Here is a 20298-nt window from a genome sequence, read left to right on the forward strand (position 1 = left end):
CTTTTATTTTACTTTTATTATCATAAACTATATATTACATTTATTACATGCAAATTTATCAAGTGCCAGTAAATCACACAGCATCCTTGAAAATTAGAACAATTGACTCATTTGAATACAGAGGCACGCAAAACAGGCAAAATAACTATCATATTAAATTTACTTATGTAAAACTACTCTTTAAAACGTTGAAAATAATACTAAATTTCTTACCAAAACCTTAATGTTTTCTTCACCGTTTTTCCTTTTTTTCTCTTCTCCCACTAATTTACTACCTCTCTCTCTCTCTCTCTAAACCTTTGAAAAATGGAAGAAATGAAAGTATGGAGAGGAAGGGAAGGGGGAGAGAAATTTATAGAATTTTAGAACCGTTAGATTTGCGCCAAGTGACAAGATCCGATGAGGAAAGAGGAGAAAAGGATTTTTGGCACTAAAAACGAGGGAGGAAATTTCCTCCACTGGTGGCAGCAACGCGCCGCCCAAGGCAGCGGCGGAGCACTACCCGAGGTGGCAGAGCCCGGTCGGCGCGCTGCAAGCTAGCTTGTAGGCGCACAGGCTTGCTGCCGCGCGCGCAGGGCCTAGGCGCACTTGGCGCCGCGCACGCAAGTCTACTGCACGCAAGCCCCTTGCACGAAGTGATGCACGGAAGGCCCGCGCTGTGCACGCTATGAGCACATCCCGTGCGTGCGTGCGTGCGGATGGGATGGTCGCGTTGTGCGCACCCCCATGGCCACTGTGCATGCATGCGCACGCGCACAGTGCCCACCACCCGCACGGGCAAACCGTTTTACTGCGGGATTTTTCCCGCGAGCTGGTTTTATTCTGTTTCGGCGTTTTCCAATTTTTTCTAAATTTCTCTTTTACAATAAAACAATAGTAAAATAAATAAAATAAATAAAAATAAAAATAAATTAAAATCACGGATCTCGAGAACAGCATAAATTAATTTAAATTTAAGACAGCCAAAGTTCTGAATAAATAAAGTTTCTAAATCATTTTAGCACAGTGATAGGCTTGGTATTACACCATAGTTCATGGCACTTGGATAATGGAGTAAGCAATCATATGTGTGGTTACAAAGAAAATTTTGTGGCTCTTAGTGAGAAGATTAATGGCAATATTTCTTCTGAAGACTCTTCAAAAATTCGAATTCAAGGGAAATATACAATTATAATTTCTTCAAAAAATGATGGGTATGTATTTATTACTAATGTCTACTATGTGCCCAAGTTGAGAAGTAATAATTTGAGTTTAGTTCAATTTCTTAAAAATGGATATGAAATTCACATGGAAAATTATTGTGTTTGGCTTAGAGATCACAGTGTTAATTTGATTACTAAGGTGCATAAGTCAAAGAAAAAAATGTTTATCTTAAATCTCAAAACTATTTAAACAAGATGCTTGAAGGCTAGTGTAGAAGATGAAGCATGGTGTTAGCGTATGATATTTGGCCATTTGAATTTTGGCGCACCCAAGGCGATGGGAGAAGAAAATATGGTAAAAGGGATGTTGTTGATCAACCATTCTAATCAATTATGTGAAACATGTCTACTTGAGAAGAATTCAAGGAGTTTTCCAAAAGAAGCCACTACAAGAGCAGCCAAGCTACTTCAACTCGTACATGCTGATGTGTGTGGGCCAACCAATACACTTTTATTTGATAAAAATATTATTTATTAATAATTTTAGTAGGAAAACATTAATGTATTTTAATATTATTTATTAAAACTCTTGTTAAAAAAGATTGTGACTGTGAAATAAAGTTTTTTAGAACAAATAGAGGAAGTGAATTAACTTTAAAAGAATTCCATGATTTTTGTAAATCTAATGAAATTTGTCACCGTTTAACGGTTTCAAGATCACCACAACAAAATAGAGTTGTGGAAAAAAAGAATACAATTATTCTTAATATAGCTAGAAGCATGTTGAAAGTCAAAAACATGCTCAAAGAATTTTGGGCTGTAGCAATTTCTTGTGCAATATATTTATCTAATAGATCTCCAATATCAAGTTTGAAAGACATGAATCTCCAAAAGCAAAGTATAATGTCAACCATTTGCAAGTTTTTGGAAGTATTGCTCATATTCCATAACAAGAGATATCCAAGCTAAATGATCGAAGCACCAAACATATTTTCATTGGTTATGATGCAAACTCAAAAGGCTACAAATTATATAATCCAAACAATAGCAAAATCGTGGTAAGTAGAGATGTTGAATCTGATGAAAAGGCCACTTGGAATTGGGAGAAGAAAGAAGAAAATGTTTATGATTTCTTTCCATATTTTGAAGAGGAAGGCCAAGAGACCATAGTGCCTTTGCAAGAGACAACTCCACCTCATTCTCCTACTCATCTTGCATCACCCATGTCTCAAGGAACTTCAAGTGAAAGGCCATGAAAGATGAAGAGCATTCAAGATCTCTATAATGAAATTGAAGAAATCACTAACTTTGATATAAATGATTTGTTTGGCCTTTTTCTTGATAGTAAACCAATGAATTTTGATAAAACCATCCAAGATGTAAGATGGAGACAAGCCATGGGGGAAGAGAACAATTTTATGGAAAATAACAACACCTGGGAGCTATTCACTCTTCTTAAAGGGCATAAAGCTATTGATGTCAAATTGGTCTATAAAGTAAAAAAAGATTCTCAGGGAAATGTAAAAAAATACAAGGCAACACTTATGGCCAAAGGATACAAACAAAAGCATGGAATTAATTATGATAATGTTTTTGCACCAGTTGCTCGCATAGAGACTATTTGCTTGCTCTTAACTATTTCAGCTCAAATGAAGTGGAAAATTTTCAACTTGATATGAAATCAGCATTTCTCAATGGCTATCTCAATAAAGAGGTTTATGTAGAACAACTCTTGGGTTTTATGGTTGAAGGACATGAAAATAAAGTATTGATATTGAAGAAATCTTTATATGGGCTAAAGCAAGCGCCAATGGTATCGAATAGCCGTATAAAAAAGTATTTTGAAGATAATAGGTTTGTTCGTTGTCTTCGTGAATATACTCTTTATGTAAAGTATCATTCTAATTGTGACATTCTACTTGTACGTCTATATGTGGATGATTTCATCTTCACTAGCAACAATCCAAATTTGTATGAAGAATTCAAGGAAAACATGTTACTTGAATTTGAAATGACTAATATTGGGCTCATGTCTTACTATTTAGGCTTTGAGGTAAAGCAAATGGAAGATGGTATTTTTGTTTCTCAAGAAAGCTATGCAAGAAAAGTATTAGAGAAATTCAAAATGCTTAATTGCAATCCTATGAACACGCCTATGGAATGTGGAGTCAAGTTATCAAAATTTGATAGTGGAGAAAAAATCGATCACTCTCTCTTTAAAAGCCTTATAGGAAGCTTGAGATACTTGACATTTACAAGGCCCGATCTTCTCTTTGCAGTTGGACTAATAAGTTGTTTTATAGAAGCTCCTACCACCTCTCACATGAATGTTGCTAAAACAATTCTACGTTACCTTAAAGGTATTATTGATTTTGGATTATTTTATTTATCTTTTAATGAATTTAAGGTTGTGAGATTTTTTTATCGTAATTTCGCTGAAGATATTGATTATAGAAAAAGTACAAGTGGTTTTGTATTCTTTATGGGTGATTATGCAATTATATGGAGCTCTAAGAAGCAAGCTATTGTTACATTATCAACCTATAAGTCTGAATATGTAGCAGCAACCTTTTGTGTTTGTCATGTCATATAGTTTAGAAGATTATTGAAGGAACTTTATTTAACACAAGACAAAACTACTGAAATTTTTATTGACAATATGTCCGTACAAGTATTAGCTAAGAATCTAGTATTTCATGAATGAAACAAGCACATAAATACAAGATATCATTTTATTAGAGATTACATTGCTAAAAAGGAAGTGGAGCTCAAGTATGTAAAGCCTGAAGGTCAAGTGGCGGATATTTTCACCAAATTAATACATAAACACAAGATATCATTTTATTAGAGATTGCATTGCTAAAAAGGAAGTGGCGGATATTTTTAACAAACTGCTCAAATTTGAAGTCTTTCAAAAGCTACGTGCTAATCTTGGGTTGAAAAAGAGATTTGCAAATTAAGGGGGAGTGTTAAAATTAATTTGCAAATTAAAAATATAATTAATTAATTTGTTAGTAGTTGTACTTCATAAATTAGAGTTTCCATGTATCCCTTGATTTGTTAGTAGTTATGGGTCATAAATTAGATTTGTTATGTCTGTTAGTAGTTAGAATTAATTTTAGTATTTGTAATAGTGTTTATAAATAGTCATGTACTTGAACTTTTTTTACAATAATCACAATAAAAAAATTTGAGTCTTTTTATTAGTCTCTCCTACCTCTTCCTCCCATCTCCGACAACTTGATGCTCTAGCTTATTCTTTTAAAGATAAGCATAAAGGAACAAACTAATATTTATTGAAGAACTGCATTTAACCAATAGAATAACATGGTCAAAGGCTCTAAGAGGTGGCATTCCTTCAAATTCTCTAAATATATCCTAGAATTTATCCAATAAAGTCTTCAACTACTCATTTTCAAGCCTTTCTCCCCTAACATTATAGGGTTCTCCAATACTCCCCACTTCTGTTCCCATACACAAAAATGACTCCATCGTCTACTTTTTGCTTTTACTCCATCAACTTTTTCATTTATCCCCAGACAACTTTATCAAGCTATATGCTCCCATTGCCCCATTTAAAGATATCTATATGTATTCATATTTGAATTTCACAGTGGACTTCACAGAGTCAAAATATCATGGGGTTGCACTGCTTTATCAAATTAACTCAAGATCATATTTTTACCCTCCTAGTTCAATTATGCTAAAATTGTAATGGAATTGGTAGTTCTGCATGCCCCATTCTCCAACCCCTCCCCCCCCCCACCCCTCAGACGCTCTTTTTTGTTAATCATCTTTTGCCCACTATCCACCATTACCCTGAGTAGTTTATCACCGCAATTTTGTTCTTGACTGGTTTGGCAACGTGTGTGTCAGCCAAGAAGCGAGAGTTGCCATTGCAAAGTAGGATGGCAATATCTATCGTTCTAACAATCCTCTAGCTTTGAGTTTTCTTTCTTTTTGAGACCCTTCAATAGCCTAAAGAGACAAAGTGCCAATATCTTCTTCCTCCTCACTCATTCTAATTTCTTCTTGTTTCACCTCCTCTTCCTCTTTAACTTCTTCCGTCTCATCTGCGGCTCTTACTGTCTTCGCCTGACACTGATGATCCAAGTTATATTAATCACCACACGTAAAGCACAAGTCTCTTCACATCCATTTCTTTCTGACCATTCCTATCCAAAAGGGGATTATTTTCTTAAAGTTACCAGTTGTTCTTCGATGTCCATTTCAAGGAGAAGTAGAACTAACTCTTCCCTACAAAGTGTAACTTCTTGGCATCTTAATGATTGACTGCTCTTACAGTAAGACTTATTCAAACACCTGGTTCAAGTTTTGAGGCTTCAACAGTCTAATCATCAGCATCAGCTCAGGCTTAAAACCACTAATGAAGCTCGAATGAAATACTTCTCAATCAAAGTGGCGTTACCAATCATCATTAGAGCCGTTAGGTGTTCTAGATACTCCTGATACTCTAATATTGTTCCAACTTGGACAAGCTTATTTAATTCTTCAATGAAGTCCTCTCGATTAGTAACCCCAAACAACCTATATACTTCCTCTATAAGCATGTTCCAGTCTTGGCTATCGTTCTTTGATTTCCAGCCTTAGAATCAGACATCAACAGGATTTCCAAAGAAAAGTAACAAGGTCAACTATCTGTTCATCTGGAATTCTGTGAACAAGGAAATACTTAATGCATCTCCTAATCCACAACGTAAGTTTCAATCCTCCAAATATTGGTATTTCAAACTTAAGCTCGTAATCGTTATTGAATTTCATTCTCTTCCAGTGATACTACTTCCTGCAACCCATGCACTTTCTGGGTTGGCAGTAATCCTTTGTCAGAAGCTCAATGATTTGTGCGATTTTCTAATAAGCCTGCGTTTACAAATCGTGCATTTTAGTCAAAGAACTACCATTCAATTTCCTTAACCAATTCCCACTTCCGTTAAAAATAGACACCTTTCTTTTCTTCCTTGCCATCAAAATCACCATTTTGCTTGTGTTTCCTCTTAATCGAGCTGCTCCTATACCACTTTGTCAAGAGCTCTGGACATTAGCTTTAACAAACTTAAGTAGGAACGAAAGAACTTAGAGAGGACCAAAAAGGAAGTTTAGTCAAGAGAGAGAAAGAGAGGAAACTGAGATTATTGACATTCAGAATCTAGTAAATTGCAACATGGTCTAAAACATTCCGATATCAACCTATTTATACTATTGATTAGGAAGACAACCATTCTTATCAGAATACTAACTGTTAACTAACTCAGCCTACACTTGCCTCAGTTACAACAACACATGCACAGTAGTAATACTCTGCCTAACAGCACATCCTCACAGCATAACTTTATGCCTCTGGTACACTTCTAAAGGCTTACTAGTGTTGACAGATTGCAATCCCACATCGAAAAGATATGCAATTGTTGATGTTTCTATAGATTTTTTTTTTTCCTGATTGATTTATTTGCAAGAATTGGCAGCACCACACACTTTGCCAACCATATTGGGTAACAAAGTTGATGAGTTTACAAGGCTCCTAGAAGTTCTTGCTCGTGTATTTGGATAATCATAGAGATAAGACTACTTGGAAGTTCAAGAAAGACAACATTTTTACAGTGAAGTCCAATGACTATTTGACAACTACGGAGGATGATGGCCTGAATTCCCAGATTATCAGAGTTGGAAAGTGAAGGTGCCGCCAAGAATTGCTTTTTTTCCTTGGGAAGCAGATTGGGAGTGCATTCTCACTATTGACAAGTTGATGAGAAGGGGTCACACTATGGTCAATGGTTGCGATCTTTGCATGGAAGCTGCTGAATCCTTTGGTTCCGGGCATGTATAGTCTATGGCATATGGTGTGCAGGTTATTGGGTATCAATTGGGTGATTGGGGGCTCGGTAAAAAATGAACTTTGGGCTTGGGGAGGGATAGGGAAAAGATCAAATATTGTTACACTAATTCCTTCAACAATTTTTTTGGGTGGTGTGGAAAGAGAAGAACAATAGAACATTCAATAGTTGTATGAGAGATATTGGTAGAATTAAAGATAGGTGGTTACGTACCTTTGGATCTCTAATTCTGGGTCATGATGTAAATGGGTGGGATGATTTTAGAATGGTATTAGATGTACTAACAGACATGTAAATATTTTTGTATAGGAGCAGCACTCTCTTGGCTTCATATACTTAATATACATGTTTTTTATTTCAAAAAACAATATTGGTTAACAAAGATTGTATCACTCTTCTCAACGTACTTTTGACATAGTTCTACGTGATTTGTCCCTTCACATGCAACCTTCTTATTCTAAATGTAATTTATGTGATTGTAATAAATATGACAAAATTACCATTTTTTTCTTCTATATTAACTGATATTTCTATTAGAAAAAACTTGCAACCACCCTCTTGAATTTGTACGTAGATTTGGGCCCTGCCCTGATTTTCTATACTGTAACTACTCTTATTATGTAATTTCTATGAATTATTTAACTAATAATATCTTGCTTCATCCCTCAAATCTATTTTTCTTATTCTTTAAATTCAAAACAATGTTATGTCGATGGTCGGTGAGAACATACAGAACTCAAAACCATCTGACCATCATTGACATTTCTCACCTTCAAACCTCACCCCAAATGACATAAGTGGAGCAAATCCCCAATGGTATAATTTTCCAACTTAAAAACTCAGATAGTGGTAAAAATTTGACTAGCGCCCATGCATTGGCTACTTTGAGACCTTCAATCCTATCACTAAATTAGCTACTGTTCTACTTATTTTTCCTATTTTTTTCAATAGGTATTGACCTTTCTTTCAACCAGAGATAAATAATATATTGTTGCATAGCCAACAACACGCTATTTACATGTCGTTTCACAAAGCTATCTATGACCTCAAAGAAGTCCCAAGAGCTGGTTTATGACACTCAACAAGTTTTTTTCAAGCCTATGTATGGATAATTTGTCTATGTGGATAGTTTGATACCAACAAGAGGAAATTTAAAGGATATCCGTGATTCTATAAAGCTTTTGCATCTGATTTCCTTAAGAATCCCTCTTCTCTTCAGTATTTTATTGGTTCAAAGTGATCCATTAGGAGGAAGCTTTACATTTCTACTAACCCCATATATATATATATATATATATATATATGTCATCATCATCTCTAAATGCTATGTACAGATAAGACTTCATGTTAACATAAGAAAGAATGTTTTCGCCCATATGCATAACTCTATAGTTAGCATATCTCTTAAATCAGGAGACATTTGAGCTTAAGTTTCCTTTTCCTATCATTTTCTCTATATAAGAAAGACAATGTATGAGTATATTTAATACATTAGTATCATCTCTTAAGTTCAAGCAATATCACATAAATATTCACAGTGGATATTTTACTTGGCCCGGATAAAGTTCTCGATTCCACTTCTATCAAAATTTTCTGGCAGTTCTGCTTCCCAATATTTGTTGGACTTATCGTTACCCATACCTATACAATAGATCTATATGTCAGATTCATAATACTAATGCGGTAATTAAATATTCTAAATATTTTTTATTAAAAAACTCAAGCACAATCCATCATCTACATAATATGCATTGAGTTAATAAACAAATACCTGTTATTATATAATTCCCTATAATTACCAACATGGAAAACTTGGAAAATATTCTTACATGTCATATAAGCCACTTGCTCCGGTAGCCATGTATCCAAAGTAATAGACCGTACCTATTTCGAGAATAGAAAGACAAGGATATTTAACAGATAGAAATAAAGTAAACCATCTGATTAGTAAAAACAAAATACTTATTCACTAATTACAGAAAATAATAATTAGTTGTAATATCATAAAATCCCATAGTAGTTTAATTATTTGTTAAGACAGTTGTAATCCCAATTTCTTCCACATTCCATAAACAAATTTTTCTCCTTGTATCTCTCAACTCCCACCCATAAACATAAGTTAACCAAGAAAACATTGATAAAGAAATAAATTTATAGATTTTTACAACACATTTTTCTTATTTTTTATACAATACACAGCAATTACATTGCTCAGTCTTGTGCAGCACACAATTTGTATATTTAGTCATATAGATGCATTTTTGGTACTCACTGTAACTAAGTCATTTCCAATACATTTTTCTTCACAAGGAATCATATATGCTTAATTCTAAGTCCTCCTATCTAAATAGTGTATTTTATCCTAAACACAATTTTTAGCAATAGGACTTTACATCGACCAACCAATGAAATCTCTAGTTCTTCTCCATATTACTTAAACCATTTAGATAATCTAGGAGAAATTTTAATTTCTTGTTTATTTGTAGATATAAATACTATAGATGAAACAAGGTTATGAGAAAACTCTTACTAAGAGTAACTATGTTTTTTTTGATAGTACTTCATCTAAACCGCCTAGTCCATCTTAAAAACAAATTTAATTCCATGGTTGTTTCATGGATATGTTCTCAACTCTATATCAATAGATACCTGTAGAGAAATGTGGAAAGATCTTGAAGGTATTCTTTTTTTCCTGAAAATAAGATGTTGGTATTTCAATTGTGTTGTCATATTGTAATGCATATTTTGCTACACTGAAAGGCGTTTAAGATGAGCTAGGAACTTGTGATGTAGTCTCAACTTGTACATATGGAGTATTGAAGGATTACGTCCATATCTTTTTTAAGTTTGTCCTAAACTGCGTCAAAAGGTGTTGAACCCTCATCTTCTTTGTAAAGATGGGAGGATATAATGAAATCAGCTCAATTTAGTTGATAAATTATCTTTATGTTTGAAGCAAAAAAAAAGCTGATAAATTTTAATGGACCTAAAATGATACCTCTGCCACAATTTAAACAGAAACATTAGAAATGGATCCTATGCCATGTACTAATAATTTTTATTCTTTTATTTACAAATTTCGAAAGAAGAAAAAGGTTGCCTCTGTCGATCTGCCTCGCCTTGAAGCAGGAACTCTCACTGTAAAAGGAGAAACATTTAACAATGACAAGATCATGGGTAGAGACAAAAAGGAAACTATTTTACAACCATTATAACTAAACTGCTCTTGGTAGAGAAATTTCTCTACAAACTATTTTTATACCTCCAAATTAGAATGCAAGAATTTGAAGCCAAAACAAGTAAATAGAATCATATCAATTTCTTATAAAAATTAATTATGTAACTATGATGTAAATATTTATTTTTTGTATTGGATTCTTCTTATTATTCAAAATTGTATCCCATCCCTATAAATGGTGGCATCGCAAGAAATAAAATTAATTCTATTCATTTCCTAAAATAATATAATATCATAGCGAAGAACTGAAACAATTTCTCTTTACCTTCATTTCAAACCAACTCATCCATGTCTTCCATCTCCTTTACTCCACTAGCCTCTCAATCTTATCCACCATTCGTTCTCTATTAAACTTATCTCCATCATTTAAGTTAACTATTAATTTTCTACAAGGTTGGTTAGATCTGTGCTTAATCCACGCAGTTAATCTGCAAATCTATGTGTCCAAGGGCATGTTAGAGTATAAATAATTATTAGGCACTTTCATATCAACTTAAGTTTTTAAGATAATCGACTCAGTCACTTGATTAATTGCTATCTACTGTTGTTTGTTCTCATGCTTTATTCTTATTGCATTTATTTTATTATTTTTGGGATGTATGATTATAATTGTTGGACAAATTTCTACCTTTTTGTTTCTTTTATTTTTACTCACTTGATTTTATTCTCTAAATACTTATAAATAGAAAATTGGTGAAGGATGAGACCAAAAATGCTTAAACTTGCATGAAATATTTAAATTTGAAAAGACCAAAAAAACCTAGACAGGAGAATGTACTAGGTCAACCTCTCGGTTGGACAAACTACAATGCCTAACACTTTTCAAAAACCAATCTAATTACCCTTATTTGAAATATATACTTGCATTCCTTATAAGGAATCTAGAAGTTTTAATCTCATTTGCATCATGCTTTTTATCTGGGTGGCGCTTCCTCATAATTTTCCAAGCAGGCCAACAGCCATGTCCCAGACTTCTAAGGCTTCAATTGTGCTTGCTAGAAGCTTGGGTTGTGAGCCAAAATCCATAGCCACAAATGCTCACTTCTATATCAAAAAATGTAAGATCTCTAAAATATTTCTGTAGTATAGAAGTTGCCTATTTGTTTTAATTTACTGTCTTAGCTAATAGAAATGTATCATTGACATGCTTCAAAGATAAGAATAAGAATGCTTGGTGCCAAAACATGTGATATTCATAGGCAGCAAAAATTTTATCTGATTAATGATGGAAACCTATTAGAGGACTCATCCTCGTAATTAGTCTATTAATTTTTTTGGTAATCACTACACCAAACAATTCAATTGATGTACATATTTTCTTTATGTAAAGCCAAGAGAACCATGAAGTTTCCGTTCAAGTTCTATACTATTTGAAAACACTATCTCAAAAACACTCTTGGTAACTTGCCACCTTTAGTGCTTACGTTGATTTGGATTTGGAAACCTGCCAAATGCCACATGGGTCTCCTCAGGCTAGTTTACATGTTTGGGATCCTATCCAATCTCATAAAAGAAAAAGAAACAAGCAAAAATTTCTTGTTATTTTGCTGAAACTGAGTATGGCTCCATAGCGGCTAACCAATTTGAGTTGTTATGGCTCTAAACTCTTTTAGATTGACTTAAATATTCCCATCAATAAGAGTCAACTAAGATTTTCCTTCTAATATCTCTCATCTCCCTTGACAGAAGCCAACCACATTTGCTTAGTTTCTATACTATACATAGCAATTACATAGCTTGATTCTAGTCTCTCGTACGACACACAAATTGTATACATAGTTACACTATGTATTCAATGAAGTCAAGTCATCTTCAATGCATTTGTCTTCACATTATTGTATTAAAGAGTTCATATAATGTCTTAAAATTTTTAATTATTATCATGAATATACAAGATGTACAAAATAGTACCATAAGAAGGATTTTTTAGGAGAAAATCAATAATACTACCTTGTATCCACAAAAAAGTGAGAAAAAGTGATGTTTTAGAAATTTGTATAAACAAGATTGTTAAAACTTAACAAATCATGTCATCTCATGATATTCTTTGATATATTTTCTAAATTCATGAAACTACCTTATTCAATTAAAAGAGATATTAACCATTTTGATACAATAGTAAAAGTAGAAAAGATTTTGTTATATCAATCCTATGGCTTATGTATACCCATTTTTATTAGTTAGGCAAAAGAAAAATAAATAAATAAATAATATTGGATGACAATAACCTTTGAAACATGAACACCGAGACTCCGATGGATCCCTGAGCATTGCATGCATATGAATATGCCAAGATTCACACTTGCCCATCGAGGAGCCCTGAGAAAAGCCAAAGAGAAAATTGTCTTCCAAGAACAATTGCTTCAAACTATTAATTAGTTTGGGAGTGTCGTTAAAGTAGTATATTAATGTTAGTTATAGAAAACAAAATTTGCTCATAGATATATCAAAAAATATATATATATAAAAATAGTCAAAAACTTTTTGTATAATCTACTTGTCTAATAACCAATTATACAAACAAAAAGGAAAAAAATAATTATTTTTAGGCTTTTATTTTACCTTCACAATATTAGCAATCTAGATAATAAAAATTGTAGATTTAAAAGAGACATTTGTACGACCTTGTCGGTCATTGGATTGTGTTTGTGATTGTGATATGTGGCAATGATAAGAACATCACAATTTTGGGTGGTCGATGTTGCGATACTCCGGTCTCACATCCAAAAAGTATGTAACTGTCGACCTATATAGAAGGATAAATAATAGACCACCAACAACTCGAGTTTGAGCTTTTAAAATTGTGGAGATTGCCAAGTCTCTCCTGTTTGAAAAGAAAATGTTCATAGAAATTATAGGGAGTAGTTAAGTTGCAATATGATTACTTACTAGACTTCGAACAAAAGCCTTGAAGAATATGACACATTCTGAGGCTTGGTCTAACAAAAAAATACATGATGGATCACTTCAGGTGTGTTCAGGAGCATCTATTATACACATGTTCCCAATGTGAAAAAGGACAAACTTGATGAGAAGCCACAAATCATTCTGCTCAATTATAGAAACAATGCAAAAGGGTATAAAATCTTCAATCTCCAAACTGAGAAAGTAAGGGTGTTTAGGAGTGTAAAGATTGATGAAGGTATTTGCTGGAATTGGGTGAAAGCAAAAACGGAAACTTCAAGCAGAAATTTCATCTTGATGGCGCTACTCAAGAACAAGATGTTGAGCTGCAAAAGGCTTTATACAAGTTAAAACAAGATGATCTTCTTATGAGTGGCTGCAACAAGGGGTTGGTGGACAAGTTCAAGACTAAAATGCAAAAGGCTTTTGAGAGGAATGATTAAGGAGAAATATTGTATTTTCAATGATATAAGTGCATCAAACTGATCAAAGGATCTTCAACAATCAAGATACGTATACAAAGGAGATAATAAAGTAAACTATTGGCATACATCTTGCTAATGAAACTTCAAGCGTAAATGACGATGGCACATTATTGAAGCTGGATTTTGTGGAAGTTTGGGGAACTACTCGCTCTGTTTGACAGCCAATAGTCCTGCATCATGTATGCTTCAAGTTTGCTCTCAAAGTTTATGAATGATTGGAATCAATTGCACTTTAAAGTTGGTAAAACATTGTTGGGATATGTGAAAAGAACGTCAGACTATGGTATTTGGTTCAAGAAGAGTCCAACTTCCAACTTAATTTAGTTCATGGACAGTGATTGAGCATCTGGCTTGGATTTTTTGATGATGTTAGTAATATATTTCGATATACTTTCCATCTTATGATATGTGCTTTTAACTGGACTTCAATGAAGCAAGAAACATATTGTTCAATCAACTGCTGAACTAGAAAGTTGACGTGAACTACAAAGAACATAAAAATGTGGTGTGTAAGAGAAGTTATGTTCATTGGTTGCTATAAATAGCTTTTAAACTTATCGTATACACATAAAGAAATTAGCAATTCTCTCTTCTTCTTTATTCAAAACTGACAGATTTCAAGTAAAGATTACTAGTAAGGTCCTTATCACGATTAAATATAGTGGAAGCACTCTTAGGATGGCCATTTTTTTATCAGCTATATTTACAAGATTGTTAGAGGCTATTTGCTCATTGATATGAGCTTGTGTTTTGCATAAGAAGTTGGATGGTCCATGTATAATAGAAGTAGTACTTGGGTTGGCTCAAGTTTATTGATGTTTAAGAAGTTGCAAGTGGCTCAATCTTCATACCATTTAACCCAATTTGTATTTTCAATTTCACTTTAAGTAATAATTAGGAGCTAAACTGTTGATGTATTCTTCTTCCATTAAAAATATGTGTAAATATTTCTTATTTATCTTACTCTTCACTTTTTCCTTCTCTTTTCCATCTTAAAGTCTGAATCCAGTAATACAAAAAATATATTAGATTTTTAATAGTTTAACTAAATACTTATTTTCCCATGAAAAATTCTATTCTGACTATAATAAACCCTCTACCTCCTCTTCCTTGGGATGGAAACCAGGGGAATTGATATGAGGACACCATTAAAAAGAGTACTGAATGCATACCTGCTCAAACAATCTGCACATTCTTTATTTCCTGGTAGCTTAACAAGGCCTTCTAAGACCTGCACTATTACAATCACAATCAATATCACCAGAATGAAATCTATTAAAGATTTGGAATAAATTAATCAGCTCATACTCTATGATACACCCAAAGAATGGAAATAAATTTAGCGATAAATCTTTCATTTTCATCATCAATCAATCTACATTTGTTCAAACATGATAACTGTTCATCTCTTCTTCACATTCTAACAAATTGAACGTAAAGGAAATCGCAATCACAGTAATTGTAGAAAAACAAGAAAACCCAAAAGAATTATATGTATATATGTATATATAATAGAAAAATGTGCGATGAAAGAAATAAAAAATCAAGGGAAACACCTTGGAATGTTTTGCACTGAGTTCCTTAGAAACAGAGGCTTTGTCGTTCATGTTTAGCTTCTTCTTCTCTTATATTTACGCATTGATTTGATGGGTTTGAGATTCTAAACCCCAAAAAGTTGAAAAGAAAAAGAAAAACTGAGAATAAATCTAACTTTTATCTTCTTTTCTCTCTCTTTCTCTCTCTCTGTTTGTGGCTCGACAGGTTTAAAGAAAAGCACCATTGAAAAGCCCTAAAAAGACGCAACAAATTCCCCATCTTTGAGATTTTGAGCCACTCTCTTACTTAATTTAACTTGGTATATTCTATTAAAAAAATTGCAAACTTTTATTATTTGTTCATTTACTTATTTTCATGATGAACATATATGTATTTAAGTTATTTCTTATTTAGTTTCTAGTTTTATTTGGTAGGACTCTAAACTGCACAAAATATAATATTATAATTGTATTTTTTTTAATGTGCATATATATATATATATTTATATTTATATTTATATGCTGAAATATAAATTTAGATTTTGAATTATTTATCTTTATGTTAATTTAATTTTCATATTTTTAAATAATATTCTAATTAATATTTATCTATTATTCTAATTTAATTTTTTTTTTCATTTTACATGCTAATCAAATCTATTTGTTTTACAAAAGACTTCCTTCCCCACCAGGTATGATCGGAATAGGCCTTAAATCTATCTAGTCCTATCTCCAATGGCGTACAAATCTAAGACCAATAAACATACTGGTTTCTTTTCCACCTCTTGCCCTTTTGTCTGTTGGTGTATCATTTTTATTTTATTTTATTTTTTCACCTATGCATCACCTCTTACCCTTCATCATCCGCCATTAATACTCCTTCCTTTTCCTAATCATACACTCAAACCTCCTTTTAAGACCAAAGCTCGAAGATTAAGCTCCAGGACCATCATTTCTTTCTCTCTATCATGAGTTTCTTCTTATTCAAATTCCTCATACTCAAGGTCAAGTTATTGATCATGAGTCGACGAGGGAAATTTCTGATTTTGATGCTGATTGTGATAGCGATTTGTCTGTTAAAAAATACAGTTAGAGTGAGATAAAGAGATTCATCTTCAATTTCTCGAAGGTGATTGGTTATGGAGGATTTAGCAATGTTTATCTGGGTCAATTTTACAAGTCCATATTGGTTGTTATCACCTCAACCGAGTTTTTCAAGCAGGAATTAAACATTCTTCTTTGTCTCTGTCATTATAACATCATCAAGATTCTTAACTATTACGATGAACGAGGTCTGCAACTTTGCTTTTCTTTTATCTTTTCTCGTATAGGTTTTCAAGTTGGAGTGACGGAAGTCAAGTGTTTTTGTATGTTCTCAATGGAAACTTGCAAGAGAAGCTCCATGGATGCTCACAGGCAAGAAATCACTTAAAAGTTTTCATGAAGAAATAGAAGGCCTGTAGCTTGGCAGACGCTGTAACGCCCAAATAATTTCAGCATTTTGTTATTATTTTTATTAATTTTATTTATTTAGTAAAATTTAAAAAAAAAAGCCAGGTCAGCAGCCACGTCAGCGGTCCAGTCAGCAGCCCTGCTCAACCAGGACCTGTCGCGTGGCAAGACCACGTCGACCAGGGAACGGGCCACGTGGGCGATCCGCGTGCGCGCGATCGGACGGTCCAGATGCGTCCCGCGCGCACAGACGGCCCAGATCAAGCGTGCGCACGGACGGCCCAGATGCAATCGCACGGACGGCCCAGATACACGCGCACGGACGGTCCAGATTCAATCAAGAACGGACGGCCCAGATTTAACCAAAATGGACGGCTGTGATCAAAAGGCAAAAGGGTATAAATAAAACCCCCACACCTGACCACAAAAACCCTAGCCGTCTGCCCTCGCCGGAGAAGATGAACCAGACGCCGGAGGAGCCGGCCGCCGCCGCCGCTGGCCGCCGCCGCACCGGGGAGTTTTCCGACCGTCGATCGAGGTAAATTTCATACCTCCGACTCGTTTTTCCACGCTGAGTTTCCCTGTGGCCAAATCGGAGCCAAAATCCCGGCCAAACGGCCGGAAAACACAGCCGAAATCCAGCGGCGCCGCCGCGCCCCTCCTCGGTTTTTGCCTCCGATGAGGCTCTTCCCGGCCTCCGTTTGATGCAATTTTTATATCATCGTGATCACCGTTCTCTTCTCTACAGGTTGATCGGAGCCGAATCACGAAAACACGAACCTCGCCGGAGAGCCGCCGCACCCGAGAGCACCGCCGCCGGTAAGCTTCGGTTTTTCGTAATTTTTTGGCCCCCCGAGGGCCATAGGGTTGTTTTATCACAGGGACCGATGTAAGTGTGGCCGAATTCGGCTGGAAACGGCCGAAAATGGCCAACCTGAGGTGAATCGCCGCCGCAAGCGGCGGCGCCGTCGCCGGAGCACGACGGAGCCGCCGTGCCGGAATTGCGATATTAGCCGAAAGGGGTCCTGGGTCTAATTTGGGATTTTTTGGAACACGTGCAGGTACTAATAGTGCGTTTCAGTTCCCATGAAAATTTAGGGGCCTGTAGGCGCACTGTGGAGCCGTGTTCGGACTCCAAAACGAGTAAGTACCCCTCACCCTATTTCCTATCACGGTATTAAAGTTCAATAATGATAAAACGGTATTTCTTGAATCAACGAATGTGTGAAATTGCTTAAAGTCGCTAATGGAGCCCGAGTCTAGTGTTTTGTCGGTTAACTGTTGTTTGGCCTATTTTACAGTTTTAAATGCAGTATGAGGTTTGATGTTTTCATTTCATAGTTTCGTGTGCATATTTTACTGTTTTATTGATTATGGGTTGAATGACTGAGAAACCGATGCTGTATGTTGTCTTGTTTGGCATAAATTACTGTTTTACTTGTTTGTGTGTGAATTGATGATGCTGACTGAGGAAAAGGGGAATGAAAGGTTATGTAAATTGATAATTGTATAATGTGATCAGTCTTACTAGATATCCTGGGAGATGGTGGACGGACCGAGTTCGTAGGGAACCCTACCGGGATTGTGGTCTCTCATACCGAACGGGGTATGGGGACAGCCCGTTTCACCCTCGTACCAGACGGAGTATTGAGGTTTATAGTTTTGGTGCCCATATCGGACGGGGTATGGGGACGGCCCTGGAATCTGATTACAAGTGTCAAGGGTTCACAGGTAGCGGGACCCCTATGGATCCCCATGGATACTAGTAGGCTGGTAAATGAGGAAAAATATGTTGTGTAATGATTGAATTACAAAAGGCGTGATAAGTATTATGTTATACAGTTTATATGATTTCATGATGATGATAATGTTATTGCTTTCGTATATTGTTTTATGAATTTCACCGAGGTAAGTGAATGGTAAAGGTTTTATTATTGATAAAAGGATTTGTTGTAAATTATGCTCCATTGGTCTTTTTGTGTTTTCTACCCACCTTTACCTCCGTGACGGTGAGATATCGTGATGTCTTTACTGGGCTAGTGTAGCTCATTCCTTATTTAATCATTTCATATCAGGAAGACATTGTTCCCGAGCCCGTTCCGCAGGAAGACGACGAAGGGGACGCCTAAAGACTCCATAGTCATATTCATAGCTTTTACTTTCGAGTTTCTCTTTTAGTTAGTTTGATCTTTTATATTTTGAGCACGTTTTTGGTTTTAGTGTAAGGGATGTTAATCGAAATTTTGACTTCGCTTCCGCATTTGACATTTTTAATACACATATTTTATTTTAAATTTTCGGGACCGTTACAGACGCAATCGAGTACATGGTCGCATCAAGGCTTCAAACATCTTGCTCGACAAAAATCTGAACTGAAACTCGCATGTGGCACGAAAATTGGGGCTCTATGCGAGAAGGCAGAGAAGTAATAAACACGAAACGTAATAGTTTTTTTTTTTAGATGCATATTAGTTCAAGTTAGTCCAACGTGCAAACTAATTCTAATATTATTTGAAAGTATAAGAATTAAATTGAACAAAATTAAGATAGAAATTAAATCAAACAAAAATATTTTTTAAGTCAGTCAATCCATGTGCAAAACTTTTTTTCTACATCATGTGGTATTTGTTTTGAGTTAATGGCCTATTAGAAAATGTTCTATTTTAAAAGATTTTATATATAATATTTAATGTTAACGGTATTATATGTTAATAATGATGATAAATTAATTCAAATATTATATCAAATAAAAATATATATTTTTTTTACTATTTTGAGTTAATGGCTATTAAAAAATGTCATATTTTAAAAGATTATATATATAATGTTTAATGTTAACAGTGTTATATGTTAATAACTATGATGAATTAATTCAAATATTATATCAAATAAAAATATACTTTTTTTACTATTTTGATTTCTATGTCTTTTTTCTCTTTCATTCCGTATTCACTATCTAATGAGTGACGCTTGTAAATTATACATTGTAATTCATGGACGTTAGTAAATTAGAAATTTCTTTTATTTTTGGTAAATTTCATAAATGATAACCTTGATATTGTAAGTTCTCCTAATTTACTAACAAAAAGTTCCTTAAACTAATAAAAACTTGATAACGAAGGAGTTATTTTGGGACTACATCGTTTCAAAAATTCATTATTTATAAGAGTTTAGCAAGTATAGAAGTTTTTAAGAGATAATATTCATTCACAAAGATCACTATTTTTTCTTTGCACGATAAAATGAGATACTAAATTCTAAATTTGAGGTGACAAAATTCAAGTTCCAAACAAAATTAAGTATAGACTTAAACCATTATAAACTCCAATTACAAGGAAACATATTATAAATGGGTCTTAAATTTTAAAAATTTAGACACTCAACACACTTAAAAATAAAAATATGCCACTACAAATTTGTCAAAAGTTTTATAGAGATTTTAGGGTTCCAAACATACTACTTCAGATCTCAAATTCAACAAATATAAATTAATTTCCATATTCGGTGAAGAAATTGAAAAAAATTTCTGATAAAGCATTAGTCAATGTTGCAACCGTTTGTCTCAATGAAGTGTAAAAAATTTTTATGTTGTTTAAGTACAAAGACATATTCGGTGTTAAAGCACCGAGTAATTGATTATGCATGAACTTTCGACTCAACATATTCAAATATGATGAACTGCAAAAGGAT

At 34.2% G+C, this 20298-nt stretch overlaps 1 protein-coding gene across 2 annotated transcripts in view; it reads right to left on the bottom strand.

The window, feature by feature from the left end:
- The window catches only part of AGD15 (ARF-GAP domain 15), a 37364-nt gene extending 21906 nt beyond the window's left edge, over positions 1–15458 (bottom strand). The window contains exons 1-5 of one of the 2 annotated variants that reach the window (XM_088211483.1): positions 15178–15446; positions 14794–14852; positions 12461–12551; positions 8824–8878; positions 8545–8635 (exon numbers count right to left, since the gene is read on the bottom strand). In XM_088211483.1, coding sequence (XP_088067609.1) covers positions 8545–8635; positions 8824–8878; positions 12461–12551; positions 14794–14852; positions 15178–15228 — 347 coding nt within the window. In that variant the 5' untranslated portion in view covers positions 15229–15446. Of the gene's footprint in view, positions 1–8544; positions 8636–8823; positions 8879–12460; positions 12552–14793; positions 14853–15177 lie in introns of both variants that reach the window. The other variant, XM_088211484.1, reaches the window with a different exon arrangement.
- Between the last annotated feature and the right edge of the window lie 4840 nt (positions 15459–20298).

The sequence above is a fragment of the Carica papaya genome, chromosome 9, assembly GCF_054855325.1.
Source record: "Carica papaya isolate Zhongbai chromosome 9, ASM5485532v1, whole genome shotgun sequence".
Lineage (NCBI taxonomy): Eukaryota > Viridiplantae > Streptophyta > Magnoliopsida > Brassicales > Caricaceae > Carica > Carica papaya.